At 60.5% G+C, this 19515-nt stretch overlaps 1 protein-coding gene across 2 annotated transcripts in view; it reads left to right on the top strand.

Annotated features, from left to right (window-relative positions):
• GLIS1 (GLIS family zinc finger 1) overlaps window positions 1-19515 on the top strand; it is a 208813-nt gene that overhangs the window by 174754 nt on the left and 14544 nt on the right. Inside the window, exons 5-6 of one of the 2 annotated variants that reach the window (XM_036026122.1) lie at window positions 12264-12425; window positions 17026-17124. In XM_036026122.1, the coding sequence (XP_035882015.1) occupies window positions 12264-12425; window positions 17026-17124 (261 nt within the window). Of the gene's footprint in view, window positions 1-12263; window positions 12426-17025; window positions 17137-19515 lie in introns of both variants that reach the window. The other variant, XM_028513096.2, reaches the window with a different exon arrangement.

Here is a 19515-nt window from a genome sequence, read left to right as displayed (position 1 = left end):
GCTGAGAAGCCCCAGAGTGAGCCTCTGGGACCCAGTCCTGCCTCTCTCGGAGTGGCTGTGATGCTGGTGGGACCGGGAAGAGGGGTGTTCCGTAGACTGGCACACTTGCCTCCGGCGAGGTTTGCCTCTGTCTCTTCCCAGCTTCTCATCCTCTCCATGGGTTGGATTTCATTTGGTCTTTCTGTTTGTGTAATTGGCTGACCTTCCTAATTGCAGTTGACCTTCCTTCACTAGGTCAAGTGTGAAAGCTGGGCTGTCACCATTCCCGCCATCCACCGTTACCAGGCACCTGCCGTGAATGCGGTCACTGGCCCGGTGGCAGCCCACCCTGGGGCCCCTCAGTCAGTCCTCGGTGGGCAGGGAGTGGTGGCAGTGCTGAAGCAGGTCACTCCGGCCCGTTTGTCCCACTGCGCCCCGGGTGGTAGGTCCAGCCCGATTGAGACCCGTTGGATGTCCGTGAAGGTGGCTTAGAAACCACCTTACCCCCTCCAAGCTGCCCCGATGAACAGGTAGTCACCTGGCTCTGCACCCGAGCACCTAGGAATTCACCTCTCCCCCCAACCCATAGCGTGCCTCCTGGCACTGAGCATAGGCCTCTGTGACCCCACCATGACCTCCACAGTTCCCTGCTGCCCACACTGGTGGTCTGGCCCTGCCCCTTACAGGCCTGGTTCTGAACACTGCCCCCTTGCCAGGTGGGGGCGCAGAGCCTCCTGGGACGTTCTGGTGGGACCTGAGCCCCAGGTGTACACTGGGAAGGGTGCTGCCTCCCACTCGTGACCCTAGACGGAAGCTTTGCATGTTGTGCATCTGTAATGATTCCCAGTGGTCCAATGTGAGCTTTTCTTTCAGGTGGTGGGGGGGAATGTCTTGGATCTGCTTCCTCCTCTGGAAGCCCCAGGACGCTGCAGGTCATGCAGCGCTGGGCATTAATGCACTGCCACATGTTTGACCCTGCTGCACATTCACCGCACTGCCCCGCCCCGCCCCATTTTGAGCAGGTGACCCTGGGACAGTTAAGCCCAGGAAAGGCAGGTGACAGGTTGAGGTCACACAGCAGCCTGTGACCAAGCCAGGGCCGGAATCAGGCCTTCCAACCCTGATGTTTGGCGCATTGTGGACCTGTCCCCTGCTGTTTCTTCTGGGAATTCAGGAGAAGAGCTGAAAAGGGGACTAACTCTCCTGGGCCTAGGACCAAGGCCACACCCTGATGTCCATAATAGGTGTCTGAAACCAGGTGTGTCACCCCATTTTGCAGTGAGAACACAGAGGTTCGCAGGAGCCAGGAAGAGGAGGAGCTGGACCTAAGCCCGGGCTGTGCCAGTGTGGGGAGACGCCCTGCCCAGGCTATGGGTCGGGGGCTCTTATTTGGGGGAGGGTGGAGGATGGAGGCTCAGAGGACCCTTTTGTTTCTCAGGGTCCCTCTTCCCCGCCTCCTGAAACAGTGCTCACCACCTCACCCTCAGCTCTTGGGGTCGGATGTTGCACCATCTACAGAGGCATCATCAAATAAGACTCAGTGGTTCTTCTCAGTTGGCTGTGGAAATGGAGTAGCTACAGAGGTGGAGTAGCTGCCATGTGGCTCTGCCGCCCGTGCCTACCTTCCCTCCCAGGGGTGAGCTCCCAGAGGCCAGGCCAGGCACCAGGCAAGGCCCCAGGGCATGGGCAGGGTCTGCACAGAGGACGAGCAGTGAGAGATGGGCAGTCTGGCCTCGGCACCAGGGTGCGGTTCAGGCAGAACCAGGAGGTCTACTGTGGGGAAGGTGGGGGCTGCTGAGGCCTCAGCCAAGCCTGGACAGAAAGGGAGGACTGGACAGGTGAACTGAGGGGCTTTGTAAGCAGAGGACACAGTCTGGGCAAAGGCCTGGAGGTGGGAAGGTGTGGCCTGTGGCAGGAGCATGGCGGCGGCAGGGGAGTAGATGTTAGGCTAGAGGTCACTGGGGCCAAAGGGTGGCCTGCAGCCCTGTCTTGGTGTTGTCTCAGGCCATGTGTGCGCTCCCTAAAGCCAAGCCAGCCCAGGAAAGTCGGGAGGTACATGGGCCCAGCCCTCAGGTCTGCAGCCTCAGAGCCTCCCCCTAAGGCCTCCTGGAGCTGTGGAGAGGCATGTGGGAACGTGCCACAGGCCTGGCTGTACTGGGTGTTGAGATATTGGTGTGAGGACATGTCTTTATCCGCCGACCTCCTGGAGCCTTTTCTGGATGTCACCTCCAGGGGAATGTCTTCTCTGGTGTGCACCCACGCCACCATGAGGCTGTCATTGTACCAAGCCTTTATCCAGTTTCTGGCATGCGCTGTGCTGTGTGGCACCTCCGGCTGTGTGTTGGTGTGTCCAGGGTCGGGGAGTTTGTGTGTTTGTGCCTATGGTGTGGCCTGAGCTCCAGTGTCCTTGGGTATGTGCTTGAGCACGTGTGTGCTAGCCTGTGTGTCTCTGTGGCAGAGTCGTGTGTGTGTGTGTGTGTGTGCGCGTGTATCGGTGCTGCATGCTGGGGTCCTGGGACCATGTCTTTGACGTGTGGCTGGGCTGGGAGGGGAGGTGTCAGACTGTGTGTGTCTGCGTTTCCGGGTCTGCGGCTGGTGGCGTGGTGTGCGTCTGCATCAGCCATCCTGTGCAGTCTGCTTCCTGCTGGGCCCTGGCTGCGAGCTGAGCTTCTCCGCACATGGCAAACGATGTCTAGCCACCGCTCAGCCTGGGAGCTCCCCTGAAGTCCACCTGGCTGCTTGGTGAGCAGACTCGGCCCCCACTTGCACCTCCTACTTTGGGTGGGGGGCATCCACACCCCTGGCACGGCAGCCTGGCCATCTTGGGCCTTGCTGACTGGGAACAGGAATCTGCTTCTTGCCCGGACAGGACTAGCCCAGAATCCTTAGTGTAGTCCTGGTGAGGAAGGGACAAGGGGTGTGCAGCCCCGCCCCACCACTCTTGGGAACCTCTTCCAGGGGCAGGCGCAACCTGACCAGCTCTGGGAGGGAGGCACGTGTGTGACCTTGCCTCTACCCCCTTCTCCCTTTGCCTCTTGTGTGTCCCCACCCTTCCCCTCAGCCTCCAGCTTCTCTAGATGGCACGAAGGCCTAGAGTTAAGCAGAGGCAAAGAGCTTCCCACATCGGCCTTGCATCTCACGGCACCCCCTCGGTCACGGCTGCTGCAGACACTGGTGTGGCCCAGGGCATAGAGCTTGGACGCTAGAGGCAAACCCAGGCTCCAACCCCCCTGAGCTCTGGGGCTCTCACATAAACTCCACGGGCCTCCGATTCTGCCTCTAACCAAGGGGGTTGCCGTGCTGGCCCAATGGGACGGAGGAGATTGAGTTAGGGAGAGTCTGGCCCAGTCTCGAGTGCACAGTAAATGTAATGCTGCTGTTACAGGCCCTTCTCCCTCCAGCACACCTCCCATCATTCACTTATTCAGGTGGCACCGTGCACCTGAAACTAGGCCAGACCCTTAAGGACCTCACCGAGCAGAGTCTAGGTCGGCGCCCTCCAGCCTGCCTCCCAGGACTACCTCTGCATTTGTTCCTCCCCTTCCTGCCTCGACCTCCCTCCAGGGACTGGAGAAGCACAAGGCTCTGAGGAGCCCATCACTGAAACCCCATGGAGGGGCCCACTGGACAATAACCTCAGGGCCAGAGTCACCCTCCCAGGGTGTGGGGTGAGGAACGGACCTCAGCTCCCGGCTGGCTGGCCTTTCGAGCTGGCCAAACATAGAAGTTTTTGACATCTTGGAGAAGGATCTGGCACCACAAAGTTCTCCCATCCAGATCATTGTTGCAAAGTAAGTTAAAAGTTTGTACAAAATGAGAAGCTGATCCCCGAATGGCCTGCCAGACTGTTGTAACCCAATATATTTTACCCTTAAACCAGAAATGTGTTTGTTTAGAAGCAAGTCACTGGCAAATGCCAAAACTGGAGGCATTTCCTCCCCTGCCCCCGCCCGTGCCCTGCTCCCCGGAGCCCCCTCTCCTTGCCCTTTGTGTCAAGATCCATAGCCAGAGCATGAGAAGCTGGGGCCATCCTACTCTGGGGGCCATGTCCGCCGCAGGGAAGAAACTTGACATTCATTAGGCGCCCACTGGGTGCCAGTTTCTGCACTGGGCATGTTCTTTTACTTACTTCTAGCAGCTGCTTGTGGTGGCCCCCATTTTAGAGGGCGGGAAAATGAGGACAGAGATGGGAGGTGCCCTGCCCGAGTTTGTGGCTGTGGAGGGCCGCAGCACAAACCTCAGTGTGACTCCGTGACCTCCAGTTCGCACAGCACCGTGTCCCACACCTCACCGGGAAACAGGGCCCTCGTCCTTCTCTGGGGCCGGAGGCCGAGCGCAATCATGCCTCGTACCAGCTGTCACCGAGCGAGGGCTTTCCTGCTTGATCTTGCTCAGCCCTTCTGGCCTCAAGGGAGAGGCTCAGAGAGCGCCTCTTGCTGAGGAGGTAAGCCCAGCCCTGCAGAGCCTGACCTCTGACCCAGTGCCCCCGCCTCCCCCAGCCAGAGCTTGAAGGGTCCTCGGGCGTGGCCTAGAGGGAAAGAGGTGCCTGCTCCCCAGCTCCGGATGGCTGGATGGCTCGCCTGTCTTTTATCTCCTGCCCTTGGTTCTGTGGGCTGCAGGCAGCAGTAATGGATTGCAGTGGACTTTTTTCAATTAGGTTCTGATTTCCCCCTGCCTGTTACTATAAAACTCCAGATGGTCTGGGGCTTCACGGTTCCCAGGGTATTTTCCCCCCGTTATTTTAATCTTCTTTGGTAACACGCCCCACATGTGGGAACTGGGCCTTTCAAGCCTCTCCGCTCTGTGCGTTAGCGGGGCTCTTTCTTCTCCGCCATGCTGCCTTGAATTTCCGTTCGGGCTGTGGCATCGCTGCTCTCAGTGGGGCCTGGCAGAAGGAGGCGTCCTGCCTTCCTGCACTGGCTCTGCATCGGACGGGCCAGCCAGAGCTCCTGAGTGCAGCCCTGTTCCTGGTGCTTTACGTAGGGGCCCCCAGGCAGTGGCCAGCACGGCCAAGGACACACACAGATAACCTTGCACATCAGTCAGACCTGCCACCAGACCCCAGCTCTGCCACTTGCTGGCTGGGTGACCTGCGGCCAGTAATACCACCTTTCTGAGCCTCGGCTTCCTCAACTGCAGAATGTGGCTGGGAAAGAGCCTTGTCAGTGGGGCGTGTGGATGTGCTACATGTGTCACACACAGCCCCCCACACCCCCCACACCGACTGGTCCCGAGAGGGTCTCGCCTAGTCACTTGCACTGCTCTGAATTCACCCCAGTTTCATCTTAGGATGTATTTTAGTGTTTATGCATTGTAAGGTAAATTTTAAAACCAGACACCCATTCTTACATTTTTTCTAGACTGTTAGAGGTCCCTTTTGTTTCTGTCCCCACCTCTGTGTGCCTCCTACCCACAGTAGCCACCCTCTCTGTTACCCGTGGTGTGTGAGCCTTGGCTTCTGGCCAGATCAGTCTGTTGTGTGTTTGGTTATTGCAGCCAGGGGGGTTCCAATTTGCCTGAATAAGAGGTGCCCAGGTGATTCTGTGGGTGGACACACATGGCATTGGGCCCTGGGCCACAGAGAGTACCCCCCACACACCTGTGCCCATGCGTGCCCATTCCAGAGGAGGAATCTGGGCCCTGACAAGGGAGATGAACTTGTCCAAGGTCATCCAGCTGGGAAGTATGGAGGCCAGATTTGCATCCAGACCCCTCTGATGCTGAAACACAGCAGCGTGGGAGTTGGAGGGGTCAGGTCACACCAGCCAGAGAGGTGCTTGGACACACCCGTAGGCTCAAGTCCTAGGTCTGGACACCAGATTCCACGTGGGAATGAGTTGGAAGGGGAGGGGCAGACAGGGTGAGAGGCAGGGCAGCGGCTGATGCAGTCCCCGGAGGAGCAGTGCTCCGGGGGTGGGTCAGGGCAGTGGGGCGGATGGGAGGAGAAGAGGGCAGACGTGAACGATGCTCACAAGGTGGCATTTCGCTCGCGTGGTGGCTGATTGGATGCAGAGACCTGGGAGGGGTCCAGCACTGGAGTCCCCCAGGTAAAAGTCTTAGGTCACCCCACTTGCTGGGCCACATCAGTGATTGTCCAGGGTGGTTTCTAGGGAGTCTTTTGGAGTCACCACTCCTGGGTTTGAATGGACAGGGCCCTTAAAACTCCCATTTCTACTCCCACCTCTCCTTTCCCTGCTGCCTTTCACTCTGGCTCAGCAGACCCTCAGCTCCAGAACATGCACTGCCCCTCCCAGTCCCCCTGTGCCCTCCACCCCAGAGTTTGTTTGTCTAAACTCCACCTAGGCTTCAAGGCCCAGCTCCTCCAGAAAGGTTTTAGCAACCCCTGGGTCTCCCCCAGCTGGGGTCCCCGGTGATCAGCCCCTTCTAGGACTTGTATTCTCTCTTGTTTTGTGGTCTTCGTTGCGCTGAAGTCTCGGCCCCAACAGGCCACCAGGCACCCACAGGGGCAGCCGAGCGAGGCAAGGGGGTATGCATCAGCGGGCAGAGAGATGAGAGGCTGAAGGAGTGACTTGAAGAAGTGGGCGGTGGAAGGATGGAGGGATGCATGACAGGAGAGACAAGGGTATGTGCCAAGGTTGGGGGGGATGGAAGGATGAGTCACTTCTTTCTAGAAGAGATGGCAGTTCTCACTGTGGCTTAGTCCAGGCTTCATGCCCTCTGGCGCAGTGGGAGCAGTTTCCCCTCCCTGCCCCTACGTACAGTTACCCAGCCCTTGCGATCGGGTGGAGGGAGGGCATCCCAGGAGGTCTGCTCTGAACAGTTGTACAACTGGACACTGACAGCAGGGAGGAAGGTATACCCGTCCAGGGCAAAATCTGCCCCAGAACCTCAGGGGCTGGTAGACAGAAGAATGTCAGGAAGGCCCCACCCCCTGGCCCGAAACCCTTGGAAGCATCGTTACACCCTTAGGTCATAGTAGCTTTGCCTGTGGGGCCCATCCTCCACCCTCTCAGGGAAACTGAAGCCCAAAGCCAGGGATGTGCCTACTGGCTCCACTTCTGCTCTAACAAGACCCACATTTCCTTTCTGGCAGCATCTGTACCCCCATAACACAGCGGTGGTGGGGCCCCTCTCCCTGATGCCCACCCAGCCCCACACAGCTGTTGGGCAGGGCCCCTTCAAACCATTCTCACCCCAAAAGGCTGCCTCACTCTCATGGGAGGCCGCTCCCGGTACCCAAAGGATGCCCCATGGGCTTGACATGGGCGTTAGGGCCAAACTGGTCAATGGCAAACATGCCAGCCAGGACCCCTGTTCTTCAACTCTGGGGTCAGTGAAGCCTGACCCACATTGGTGTCCTCCCTGAGGGCAAGACGGGAGCAGCCACCACCACAGTCACAGCGGTGACACTGAGGGTGCGTCGTGTGCCATGCCACATGTGCATTGCCCCTCACGATACTCTGTGAGTGGTCACCATCATCTTCATTTTACAGAGAAAGAAACTGAGGCACGGGGAGTGGCACTGACTCCTCGAGATCATGGGGCTGTCTGCCTTCCAGGTTTGGACCCTTCCCCCGGGCTGGGACACACCCAAACCACAGAGGGCCCCGAACACCGGGCTGGGGGTTGAGCCGCTGTCAAGGGGCACAGTGAACCCGGGAGGGTCCTGAGTGGGACTGACTGGGTTAGGCTGACAGCTTAGAAATGGATTCCAAAAGTCTGCTCACCAGAGGTGGAGCTTGGACAGCCCAGGGCCACCTGGGGACAGAGGGAGGGCATAAGGAGTAAGAGGTGGAAACAGGACATGGAGGACATGGGACCCATCGTGCCCAGTGGGACATCACACATACACGCCCCTCCTACTCTGCAGAGGGGCAGCAGGCCTGGGAGGTGCCACCCCAGGTAGGATGCGCCCCCACTACTTAGTTGCTCTGTGACCTTAAATGATAGTTACAGTGACAATATGGGCAGGAACCTGGTGTCAAGATGAGGACTTAAGGTGCATTACCTCATTCATTCCTCACAGCCACTGTCTGGGTTTGGTGTAACTCACCCAGGGTTACATATGAGGAACCCGAGGGTAGGAGGGACTCACCTTGGATTGTTCCTAAGTGGAGCAACCAGGACCCAAGCCCAGGTCATCCCACACCAGAGTCCATGTCTATAACTGCTGGGCAGGTCGCTGTGCGTCCTCCAGCCTCAGCTCCTGGCAGTGGGGGGAGTATTGGTCACATAGGAGAGGACGGAGATCATGCTAGTGACAGCATCCGGCCCACAGAGTGCGTGCACACACACAGGTGCTAAACCCGAGCATTCCTGCCCTCATCTCTCCGCCTCTGTCAGCCCACCTGTGCAGTAGTCAGGTGGGACGACTGTGAGACCCTGGCAGGCAGCTGTAGGCAGACCCCACACACCCCCAGGTCCCTGGCACAGCCGGGATCCTAGCCCTGATGGGGGTACCACTGTGTTGGGGGCCTCTGCAGCATCCTCACCCCAGAGCAGTCCTGATGGGCAGTGCCCCTCCTCCACCTGCTGCTACCTCTGGTTGCACCTACAGAGACAGCCCCCCAAGTCAGGACAACATGCTTGTTGTGCTCCAGATGGCACCACAGCTCCGGAAAGTTTTGAGGGGTGGGACAGAGCTGGGCATGGCAGGGGCACAGGGCACATGCGCAGGTGTGCAGTAACTTGATAACATTCGGGGGAGGAAGTGAGCTCACTGGGGCATGCGCACCACCGGGCCCCAGAACCCTCCTTCTTACCTCCATTCAGCCATGTTTCTAACCCACCCTTTGCCCCCTGAATAAAGATGCCAGCCCTGCCTTCAAGGAACCCCGAGCCTGCAGGCATGCGGAGAGACCGCAGTGGGTGTGCAGTGAAAAGCTAAGGCACAGGCTCAGGGTGTGACCCAGGAGGGCCAAGGAGGTTGGGGCGGGCTTGGGCACGGTTAGTAGAAGTCTGCTAAATGACGGAAGGTAGGCTGTCTGGGCTGAGGGAACCGCTCCAGCAAAGGCCTGGGGGCAGGAAAGTTCAGGACAGGCTCAGCCAATCACCCCCACCCCCCGTGGTGACAGAGTGACACATGCGTGTATGCAGATGAGAGAGGCTTTGGGGCCGTGTTGGAAGACTGTGAACACCAAGCTACAGACCCAGGACTTTTGAAAAATGTACAAATTAAATAGTCAATGAGTTGGAAGTGAAGAAGGGGCAGGGCCGAGGCATCTGGGAGCAGTGGTGCTGAGACAGGGTGGGTCAGGCGGGCTTACAGACCCTGGTGGGGAGGAGATAGTATGCCAGCCTTTAGAGTCCAGTGGGTACCCCCAGACTCAGGAAACTCATGCAGCATGTGAGGGGCCATTGCCCTTCAGCCTCGGAGGTCTACCCTCCTGCCTCAGGCCGGAGAGGAGCAAAGGGACCAGCTGGGTGCCGAGAGGCAGCCCGCCCTGCAGCCAGGCTCCTCCGCCTCACTTGGCGGTGAACTTGGCGCAAGGCCACTGCAGGAGAGCAAGGGGAGCCACCTGTGGCCTGTACACTCCCCGCAAAGGATCTCCTTCTGGTTCTGATGCACGGAAAAGGCACAGCATCTGGAAGCAGGAAGGAGAGAACACCCTCTAAAACCCAGCTGTGGGCTGCTTGCCTCGGACCTGCCCCGGCAGAGCTCAGCCTGCAGTGGTGGCCGGGCCTGCGAGGGCGAGGTGCGAAGGGAGCCCACCCCAGGCTGGCGGTGGTCTCTGGTCCTGTCTTCACATCTGGCTGGGACTTCTGGCCTGGCTTCCGCCCCGTCTGCCACCTCTGCCTTGGGTCCAGGCTCAGCAACCCGCATCCATGACGCTGCCCCTGCCTCTGCGCACCAGTCCCCTGTTCTCCTCTCCCAGCCCCGGCTGTCACCAGCAGCCAGAGTGGGGGCGGGTGTCTTCCTCAGGTGCGTATCTGACCCTGCGCCCTCCCTTCTTAAGGTCCTTCTATGGTCCTCCTGTCCTCAGAGTGGCATCCAGGCTCTTCAGCCTGCCCTATGGGGCCCCACTCTCTGGCCTCTGATCTCCCCGGGGGCCCCTCGCCCACCAGGGCCCATTTCACGGCCCACACGCAGCCACAGAGAGGCATCTGCAGGGCCCTGCCCCACCCGCACTGCAGGGCCCACGGGCCTGTCTCCCCTTGGCTTTCAGCGTTGGTTGCTCCGTTCATCTTCGGCGTCCTGGTCATTGCTCAGGGCTCTCAGCTGGGCCAGGGACTGAATGAAGCAAACGCATCAGTGTTGGCGTGACTGGCTGTGTGTCTCCCCAGGCCTGCCCAGTCCCCCACTCTGTGACACCTACTGTCCCCAAGCTGTGTGAGGTGCCCCTCTGTGCTGCCGCAGCCCGCCGATCTCCCTCCAGCTCCACTTTGGCCTCGGCATTTTGTCCTGTGGTGTCTGTGCCTCCCCGTGGGCTTTGCACTCCTGGAGAGCGGGACCCCCGTCTGGGCTCTCACCCCATCCCTGCCTCACCCAGCCCAGGGCTGCAGCCAATGTGTCCAGCTGAACAGCCCCCACTAAAATGACCACATGTGCTGAACTGCCCTGGGTGGGGACGCTGACCTCTCAGGGCTGAGAAAGGAAGCTAGGTGGACCCCTGGGTCTGAATCTGTCCACAGTCCCCTCCGGCCTCCACCCACGAATGTGCTAACAGACAAGGTACCTTTAAAGTTGGGAAGTGGGGGCAGAAAGGAACCCAGTGCTCAGATGAGGAAAGAGAAAAGTCACATCTTCCGAGTGCAGGTCAGCCCAGACGGGGTGGGAAGAGCCCTGTGGGCGCGCTAGCCCATGGGGACACTGCTGAACTGTCTCAGAGGCTTGGGGCACGTGGTCCTGGTCTGGTGGGCACTTCCACCCTGGCCTGGGGGATGAAGCCGGTGGCTCTGAAGAGGGCACTGGCCTCCTCTGGCCTCTTTCTCCTCAAGGGTCACTTCCCCCTGCCCACCTGCCCCAGGAAGGCAGCTGCTAGCAGAGAAAGCCACCCGAGCTTTGGCATCAAATGTGGCCTGCGTCCTGTCTGCCTTGTCACTGTCCTGTGATCACACAGGAAGCCTTCATCTCTGAGGTGGGGACACTGAGGTCACACACTTCACAGGTTGTTCTGTGGCTAAACACCCAGCACCAGGCCTGGACGGAGCGAGCAGTTGCTGGGCGGTGTTGGGGCCTTCCTCGCCCTCGGTACCTGCTGCGGGGAGCACGGCCAGCCGGCGGGGGGAGGCAGGAAGGGGTGGCCCGCTCCACAAGGGGACCGGGCATGGCTGCCTCCACCAGGCAGCATTCAAGCTGGACTTTGAAGGCTGAGGGGGATTGGAGGGATTGTTACGAGAGAGAGGACTTTCCTTGCTGAGCAACTTGCATGAACAAAGGCTTGAAATTGCCTGGTGGACCCCTGTTGTTCCCAGAGTGTGAGGTGGAAGTCGGGAGGGGCAGGGAGTGGCTTGGGAGGGGGTCCGAATGCCAGGCCTGGAGGGCTTTCAGCTGAGAGCAGCACGGTGTGTCCCTACATCAGACACTTCCTCTGGGCGGCAGTGTGGGGAATAGGGAGGGAGGGCTGCAAGTTAGAGGGTCCTAGGGAGAGAGGCTGGGGCTGGGCAGCCTGGGGCCACAGGAGGAGGGCACTGTATTTGTTGCTCTTTGTCCAGCCCCACTTGTGACCAGAGGCATCACATGTCTGTGTGGTCTCCACTGCCCAGCATGGGGCCTGGTACATGGTGGGCACTGGACAAGCTAAATGGCCAAAGAGTCAAAGACGCCAGGTTTACGAACATGGTCATCGTTCAGACAGCAGTCAGCATCGATGCTGCGCTCCAGAAGGACAGGGCCCTCGGGCAGTCAGCGCCCACCCCCGGGGCCCTCCTGTCCGTCCGGAGTGGTGGCCACACAGTCCCATGTGTATAGGCAAGGAAACGAGGCACAGGCAGGTCAAAGGCCATCCCATCCAGGGCCGTCTGCGCTACGAGGTACTCCTGCCATCCCTCTGTCCTGGGCAGGGCTGCTGTCAGGGCAGCCGCTGTGTCCAGATGTCATTTGCGAGGCAATCCTTCTGGATCCACAGGTGGAAAGACCACTGTCTTCTCCAGCCCTAGTGGCCATTTCTAGGCCAGGTGTGCATTTTTTCTGGACCTACCAGGGCTTCCCAGGTCGAGTCTGTGTGCTGAGTACTTCATGGGGAGCTAACCGGGGTGCCCAGAGACCATGGGCTGGATGGGGTGTGGGGGTGGGGAGGGCAGGGGATGTTGGAGGCCATGTCCAGGCCGGGTGCTGGGCCCTGCAGGGGCTGCAGAGCGTCCCTCACCAGCCTCTCCCACAGTTTGAAGGCTGCAGCAAGGCCTTCTCGAGGCTGGAGAACCTCAAGATCCACCTGCGGAGCCACACGGGTGAGAAGCCATACCTGTGCCAGCACCCAGGCTGTCAGAAGGCCTTCAGCAACTCCAGCGACCGCGCCAAGCACCAGCGCACGCACCTTGACACGGTAGGCCTGAGGGTGGAGGCCAAGGGGCAGGGGTGGAGGGCGTGCACACTCCCGCTTGTCTGATGCAGGGCAGGACCCAAGCAGAAACCCCGCCTTTGCCCTGGAGCCCGTGGGCATTTCCTGCAGAATGACTGTTTGCAGAGAGAGGGAAGTCCTGCCATCAGAGGATGTGTAGCACGCCCCTGGCCTCTGTCCCCTAGGTGACGATTTCCCATCTCCCACCGTGACAACCCAAAATTTCTCCGCACATTGCCAAAGTCCTGGGAGGAGATGGGAATGTCTCCCTCCATTGGGAACCACCGTGTTAGCCCGTGGGTGCTGCCAGGGCATCGGCGTCCTTGCATCTCCCCACGGAGAGGGTGGGCTCGCCATCCCAAGTCCTCTCCCCAGGCCTGAGAGGTCAGCCAGTCCCAGAACAGGCCTCCCTGCTCATCCCACCCGACCCCTGCACAGAGCCGGCGGAGGCTCTCCAGGCCGTTCTCTACCCCTCGAGTCTAGTGCACGAGGAGCTGAGGTGAGCAGGGCCTCAGACTCAAGCCCCTGGAATGGGGACCCGGCCCCAGGTGCCTCTGCGTCACCTGCTTTCCCTCGTTCGTGCCAGACAGTGAGATAACCTGCAGCTTTCCACAGGCCGTCCGAGCATCTCTGCGCATACAGACCTCGTGGTTAACAGCACTTCCCGCGGTTTCCCACGACCTCAGCCTAACCCTGCCAGTCAGGGGGCCGCTGGCCCATTTGACAGATGAGGAAAGCAGGGCTCTGGGAGTTTCAGAGCTTGCTCAGCTGGAAAGTGGGAGAGCTGCCTCAGAGGTGGGCCTCACACCAATCTTCAGGGCCTGTGTGAGGGGGGAACTTGGCCTGGCAGGACCCCAGCCCCCACAGCCACAGAAGACGGGTCTGCGGACAGAGTCTGAGTCTGGGCTCGCAGTCTCCGTTCTTTCTGCAGATGTTTGGGGAACTCCACAGGTGAGGGCCTGGGAGGCCTGAGGGGATGGCAGGAAAGAGCAGGGAGGTCGTGTTCAGGTCCAGGCGAGGCCCTGGGCAGAGTGTTCTACACATCTCCCCCAACCCGAACCCAAATCACACAACCCTAGCCCAGTTTAGTCCTGGTGACAGCCCACAAGGTAGGACCATTATCCACACTTTGCAAACAAAGAACCTGGGACTCCTATGTGGTCAGCGGCTGTCACACAGCTGATCAGTGGCAGAGCAGGGATGCAACTTGGGCCTGTCCGACTCCAAGTCCGGTGCCTGTGTTGGAAGAGCAGGTATGTCAGCCACGCTGGAGCGGTGCAGCTGAGTAGAGGGGGTGAGGGTACAAAGAAAGAGCCCTGTCCCCCTCCTGAACCCGACCCCTGCCACCACCTCCCCCTATCAGGCTGCGCTAACGCAGGCACGCTGCGTCAGGGACACACAGTGAGGCGGTATGCTAACCAATCCCTGCCTGCATTATCTTCTCATATGCCCAGCCTTTGCCCTTGGGGCCCAGCCCTGGCCCTGAGAGGCAGTTTGTGCCCAGGCCCCCCTGGTCACGTCTCCCAGTGGCCACAGGCAGCAGCAGCAACACCAGGCCTCTCAGGGCCACCCACCCTGTCTTACACCCTCTCTCCCCTCTGTTCTGCATTTCCTGGCCCCAGGCCCAAAGCAACAGGCCTCTGGCCCTCACTTGGTGTGTGAACAGAGCTCCAGGGTCAGGTCAGGTCAGGCCCAGCATGAGCCTGCAGGGTTATCTCAGGCCTCCGTTGCCCCAGAAGGTCCTGGTACAGCCCGGGAGGCACCGCGGCCAAGCCCAGCCCTGCGGCGCCCATCCACATGGACGTCACACACAGGCAGCTCGGAGAGGCTAGGTTGCTTTCCCAGCACCCGAGGTTCAGAGGCCCAGAGGGTCATAGCCCCGTGTACTCTGGGCCTTGTTTTCCAGAAGGAACCCAGTTGTGTCCCCGGCTCCCCTCTGGCACCAGAGAACATGGGATTCCATCCACGGGCAGAGAAGTGGCGGAACAGACCAGCCGGGGCCCTGACCCTGGCCCTGCTCTTGGTCGCAGATGTCTAGGAATGCTACCTGGCCTGTCTGGGCCTCAGTTTCCCCAAACACCTACGAGAGAGAGATGGGAACCGGCCTCAATGGAGGACGGTGACGCGAGCCTGTCCTTTTCCACCCTCTGACCCGCAGGCAGAGTGCTGACCAGACCTGGCCACGTCTCCGGCGCTCAGTGCAGGGTTCAAGGCTTGACGGCACCTACTCCCCAAATAGGCCACTGTCCTGCTGTGGCCAGTTTCCCCATTGGCAAGATGGGGCTGATGCTCTCTGCTTTGCCCACTCCACTGGATGGTTCAGGGCCAGAGAGGAGGCACCTTAGCAGGACACCATGGGCGTTCTTGCTTGGAAATCGAGGGCAAAGCGTCCACCTTGATTTCCTCACCTGCAAAGTGGAAATGCCCCCCAGGGTGGGTGAGAGACGGAAAGGCGGGCGCAGCAGGCCCTCGAGCCCGGCCTGTGTGTGGGGCACTCGGTGCATGAGGGCCATGCTGGAGCTCCGAGTGGGGGGCTGTGCGGGCTCGTCCTCGCCCGAGACCAGCAGGGCCCTCGCTAGCGAGAAGGCGCTGGAGCCGGCGCTGGGACTCCAGGCCTGGGACTTGGCTGCTGCTGGGACACCCCCGGGGTCCGCCGAGGGCTCGTGGGGGAGCCAGGCCGGAGGAATGCTCTCCACACGTCAGGCCCTGGAAAAACAAACACGGAGATGGGCCTGGTGCCCTCTTTCCGGGCAAGTGTGCCTGCACACTCAGAGCTCTGTTTGTTTGCTTTTTGACAAAAGCGTGTGGATTTCTCTCAGCATCCCCAAGGGACGGGGCCCGGGGCAGGGCAGAGCCATAGAGAGAGGGGGAGAGGGAGCACTGGGATGGGATGAGAGGGGCTCTGTGTGTGTGTGTGTGTGTGTGTCTGCGAGTGTGTTGGGTGGGGGTCAAGCCTGTGGGAGAGGGGTCCTGCGTGCATGTCTGTCTGTCTGCAGGCGAGTCTGTCTGCGCCTCTGTGGTTTGGGGGCAGGTCTGAGGAGCACTGCGTACCCTCCCACCCCACTCCTTCCCTTCGGCGAGACAAGCCTCTCACTGCTCTGTCTCTCTCTTTTTGCTCTCCGTTTCTCTAACCCGACAACTCTCCGTGGCAGCACCAAGGTATGGTTGTCTCTTTCCGCACCGCCCCCCACGCCCACGAGGTCCCCGAGACAGGTCGACCAACCTCGCCTCAGTCCAGAGGGCAGAGTGACCTTGTAGTTAGGGGACAGTTCCACTGGGCACAGCTGACGGGGACACAGCCATCCCTTGCAATCCAAGAGGTGCCACCCCCCTCCAAACATGCTCCTGACCCTACAGGGACTGGAGGCCAGGGACCCCCGAGGAACCTAAACCAGTGGGTGTTCAGAAAGGGGGATGGGGAGGGTTTCAAGGCCCAGTCCCACCTGCGGTCCCCAGGCAGGGTGTTGTGGAAGCCCACGTGGGAGAGCCCAGAGTCCAGGTACACCCACGGAGCCCCAGCCCTGGCTCAGTCCCTGGGGCCTGGGAGGACGGAACCAGGGACCCTCCCCCGAGGAAGACTCACCACCTGGTGGAGCAGGACCCTGGACAGACCCAGCAGTGCGGGGTGGACAGCGCTGCGGATGGGAAGCACAGCAGGGAGAGGTGGGAAGAAGGTTCGAGGAGGGCTTGGAGAGGAGATGGTAAGAGCTTGAGGCAGGCGCAGGAGGAGAGGTGAGGACGTACACACGGCCCACATCACAAAAGGGCCTCCGTTGGCCAGAGACGGCCGTATCCAGGGCGCCGGGGAGTCACGGGGGGTCTGGGAGAAGGAGGCCGCTCTGTGAGTGCCAGGGGAGAGGGGAGGCACGGAGAGCAGGGCGGGCCCAAGCGGAACCGAGGGAGGCAGTGGGCGTGGATTTGTTCCAGGAGAGCAACAGGGGCCCCGAGGGTAAGGGACACAAAGGGCGCAGATGCCCAGCCGCCCAGGTCTGTGCCCAAGACGCAGTTCCCGTCTGGCATCCTGTGGTGGTTGGGGCGAGGACCAGAGCGTTGTCTGGGGACCCTGGCAGCACTGCCAGGGGTGCTCGGCTGCTCCTAGCCGGGGGCCTGCCATCCTGCAGCCTGACCCCAAGTTCGTGCCCCCTGCCCCATGCTGTCCTGCTCTGCTCCCCTCTTCTCCTCCTCCTCCTCTCCAAGGGCTCACTCCTTGCCCCCTTGCTGCTTTGCTGCTGCTCTGGGCTACCAAGGGTGAGCTTTCTCAGAGCTAGTGTTGAGCTGGGAGAATCCCTGTGGGCCCCATTTAGCAGGCGAGAAAAGGGAGACTCAGAAAGGAGAAGCGACTTACCTGGGGTCCCAGTGTGAGGGTGGAATAGAGACGGGCCCCCTCCTTTGTTACCAGGCCAAACAGCTTCCCACAACCGCGGGCAGGGCTGGCCGAGTCAAGACCCCTCCTGGCGGGGACATGGAGGAGGGGACAGGGCGTGTGCCTGCAGCCTGCTCCTCCCCACCACAGGCCACGCAGCTGGCCCCTGGGCCTGGCAGGTGGCCTCCCACTCACCCCACCCCTGCCCCTCTGGTGTTGCAGAAGCCGTACGCCTGTCAGATCCCTGGCTGCTCCAAGCGCTACACCGACCCCAGCTCCCTCCGCAAGCACGTGAAGGCCCATTCAGCCAAAGAGCAGCAGGTGCGTAAGAAGGTAAGATGGCCTGTGTCCCAGGGTCGCCTCTTAGACCCCCCACCCCAGCCTCCCAGCCCCACGCCCAGCGTCGAGCCAGACACCCGCGCCCCTTGAGCACGTTCTCCCTTTCATACCTGAGGACGCTGCTGTCCGTCGTCCATCATCTGCCCCCACCCGTCCCCTAGTGGGCCTCCTCACCCGCAGCCTGCCAGGCAGGCCCCCAGCTCCTCTCTCGTGCATCTGCCCGCTCGCTGCAGCTCACTTACGGAATGCCTGGTGCCAGGCGCTGCCTCGGCCTCGAAGAGGCAGAAAGGAAAACCCTGCACGGGGACCGGGCGCTGAGAGGTGGGCACAAAGAGCTCCCTCAGGGTGACAGGAAAGCGGCTGCAGTAGAGGTGTGCGGAGAACAGGTGCGCGGGGACAGGAGGGGCGTGGGAGGAAGGACACCAGGAGCAGGGCAGCTCAGCGGCGTGCACTGGAGCCAGCCTGCCGGGCTCACTGCCACCGCCCTGCAGCCTTGGGCACGGTTCTTGGCGCCTTTATTCTTCCCGTCCCTCAGCTGTCTGTGGGGCAGGGCGGGGCGGGGGGCGGGGAGTGTGTGATCAAGGACTTGCTTTAAAGGGTTGTCACGAGGACTCAATGAGTAAATCTGAGTTAAGGGTATGGAGCAGCGCTTGGCCCAAAGGTGAAAGTCAGCAGAAGGTAGTGCGTTTTGTCCTTGAGTCTTAAAGAAGGAGAAGGTGTCGGGCGGGTGAAGACAGAGCGTGTATCCCAGAGAGTGACTGAAGCGGCAGCGCTGTGTGAGGGCCAGTGGGTGGGAGGAGGGGCGGGGTGCGGGGTGGGCGTGAGAGGCCCGAAGCCCTGCCGCGGAGTCTGGGCTGTCCTGAGGTCAGTGGGTGCCATCGAGGGGTCTCAAGCAGAGGAGGGACACGTCACCTTGAAGGAAGGCTCTGGGGGCCGCTTGGAGAATGGTTTGCGGGTGGTTGGAGGGAAATTCGGGGCAGGGAAGCCACTGCTGGGGAGCGGGAGAGGTGGTGGGGTCTGAGTGCGGCAGAGCAGGAGGGAGGCAGGGAGGGATGAGGCTTGGCAACCACTGGGCAGGGTGGGGGCGTGGCAGAGGAGCACCAGGGTCAGACTCTGAGGGGCAGGGTGGATGGTGGTCCTGTCACCAGGACAGAGAATTCAAGAAAGAAGCAGATTTGCAGGAGAAAGCCGGTCCTGTTTGGGACAAGGAGTATGTGAGCTGCTAAGGGACTCAGTGCAATGGGAGGGGTGGGGCTGCTGCTCGGGGGAGAGGCGACCTGGCTGGGTTTGACCCGCAGCCCTGGAGGGCCACTGGGGCCATGGGACTGGGCATGCTTAAGTGCCAGGGAGGGCATGGGGGTGAAGAGAAACATCAGGGCCCAGTGCAGGGGCACTGGCATGGCAGAGGAGGACAGAGGGGGAGGAGTCCATTGACTTGGCCAGTAAGATTTATGGAATACCCCCTGTCCTCCAAGCACTGTTTAAACAACTGGGGAGACGGCTGTGAATAAAGCAGAGAAAGGCCGAGCAGACCACTTTATCCTCGGGGGATGGGGGATGCAAAGATCGGGTGCCAGAGCAAGCAGGCTTCTGGGGGAAAGACAATGGTGGGGAGACAGCCAGGTTTGAGACTGGTCTTCATCCTGCAGGCAGCAGAGCAGAGGGACACGGTCAGAGCAGGCGCCGTGAGCTCGCTGGTAAAAACACCACAACCCTGAGGATGGAGGGCCGAGCCTTAACCTCGGCCCTGTGTCTGAGGCTTCACTGACTACCTTCCTAGTCCCCTCTGTAACTGGAGGGAGTAGCACTATTTTTTCCCATTGTAGCGGTGGAGGAACTGAGGCTCGGAGAGCTTGCCAGTCTGCCCAGCCTGCCCAGAGCGGTGCAGCAGGGAAGTGACAGAGCCAGGCCCCATCCCAGACACAGCTGCCTTTAGGGCCTGAGCTCTCTCCACCACCCTCAGGTTGAGGGGCCTGAGGGGGCACAGGGAGGGAATAGCCCAGGCTCCATGCCAGGGATGCTTCTGTCCCCAGCGGACCGGTGCCCGAGGACCAGAATCCTGCCCTGGTTTTCCCAGGCCCCATGCTTGGCTCATGCTGAGCCCCAGGGACCTGGAGCCGCAGATCTGCAAACTTCCCAACAATAAGCATCCATTAAGAGCCATCGGGGATGATGTATCTTTCTGGGTAAAGCGACCCTTGTATTATGACAGCTCCTTGGCAGCCCTGCTGCGTTTCAGAGAGAATTAGAAATGCTTTTCTTCCTTAATTCTCCTCTCCTGCTGCTCCTAATCCGATCGACATTGCGGTCTGCAAGGCATGCCTTGGCCCTCTTTTGCCAGAAACTTAATTTACATGGAAAACAGCTGCTGGG

This window comes from Phyllostomus discolor, chromosome 5 (genome assembly GCF_004126475.2).
Source record: "Phyllostomus discolor isolate MPI-MPIP mPhyDis1 chromosome 5, mPhyDis1.pri.v3, whole genome shotgun sequence".
NCBI lineage: Eukaryota > Metazoa > Chordata > Mammalia > Chiroptera > Phyllostomidae > Phyllostomus > Phyllostomus discolor.
This window is presented reverse-complemented; position numbering and strand designations above follow the sequence as displayed.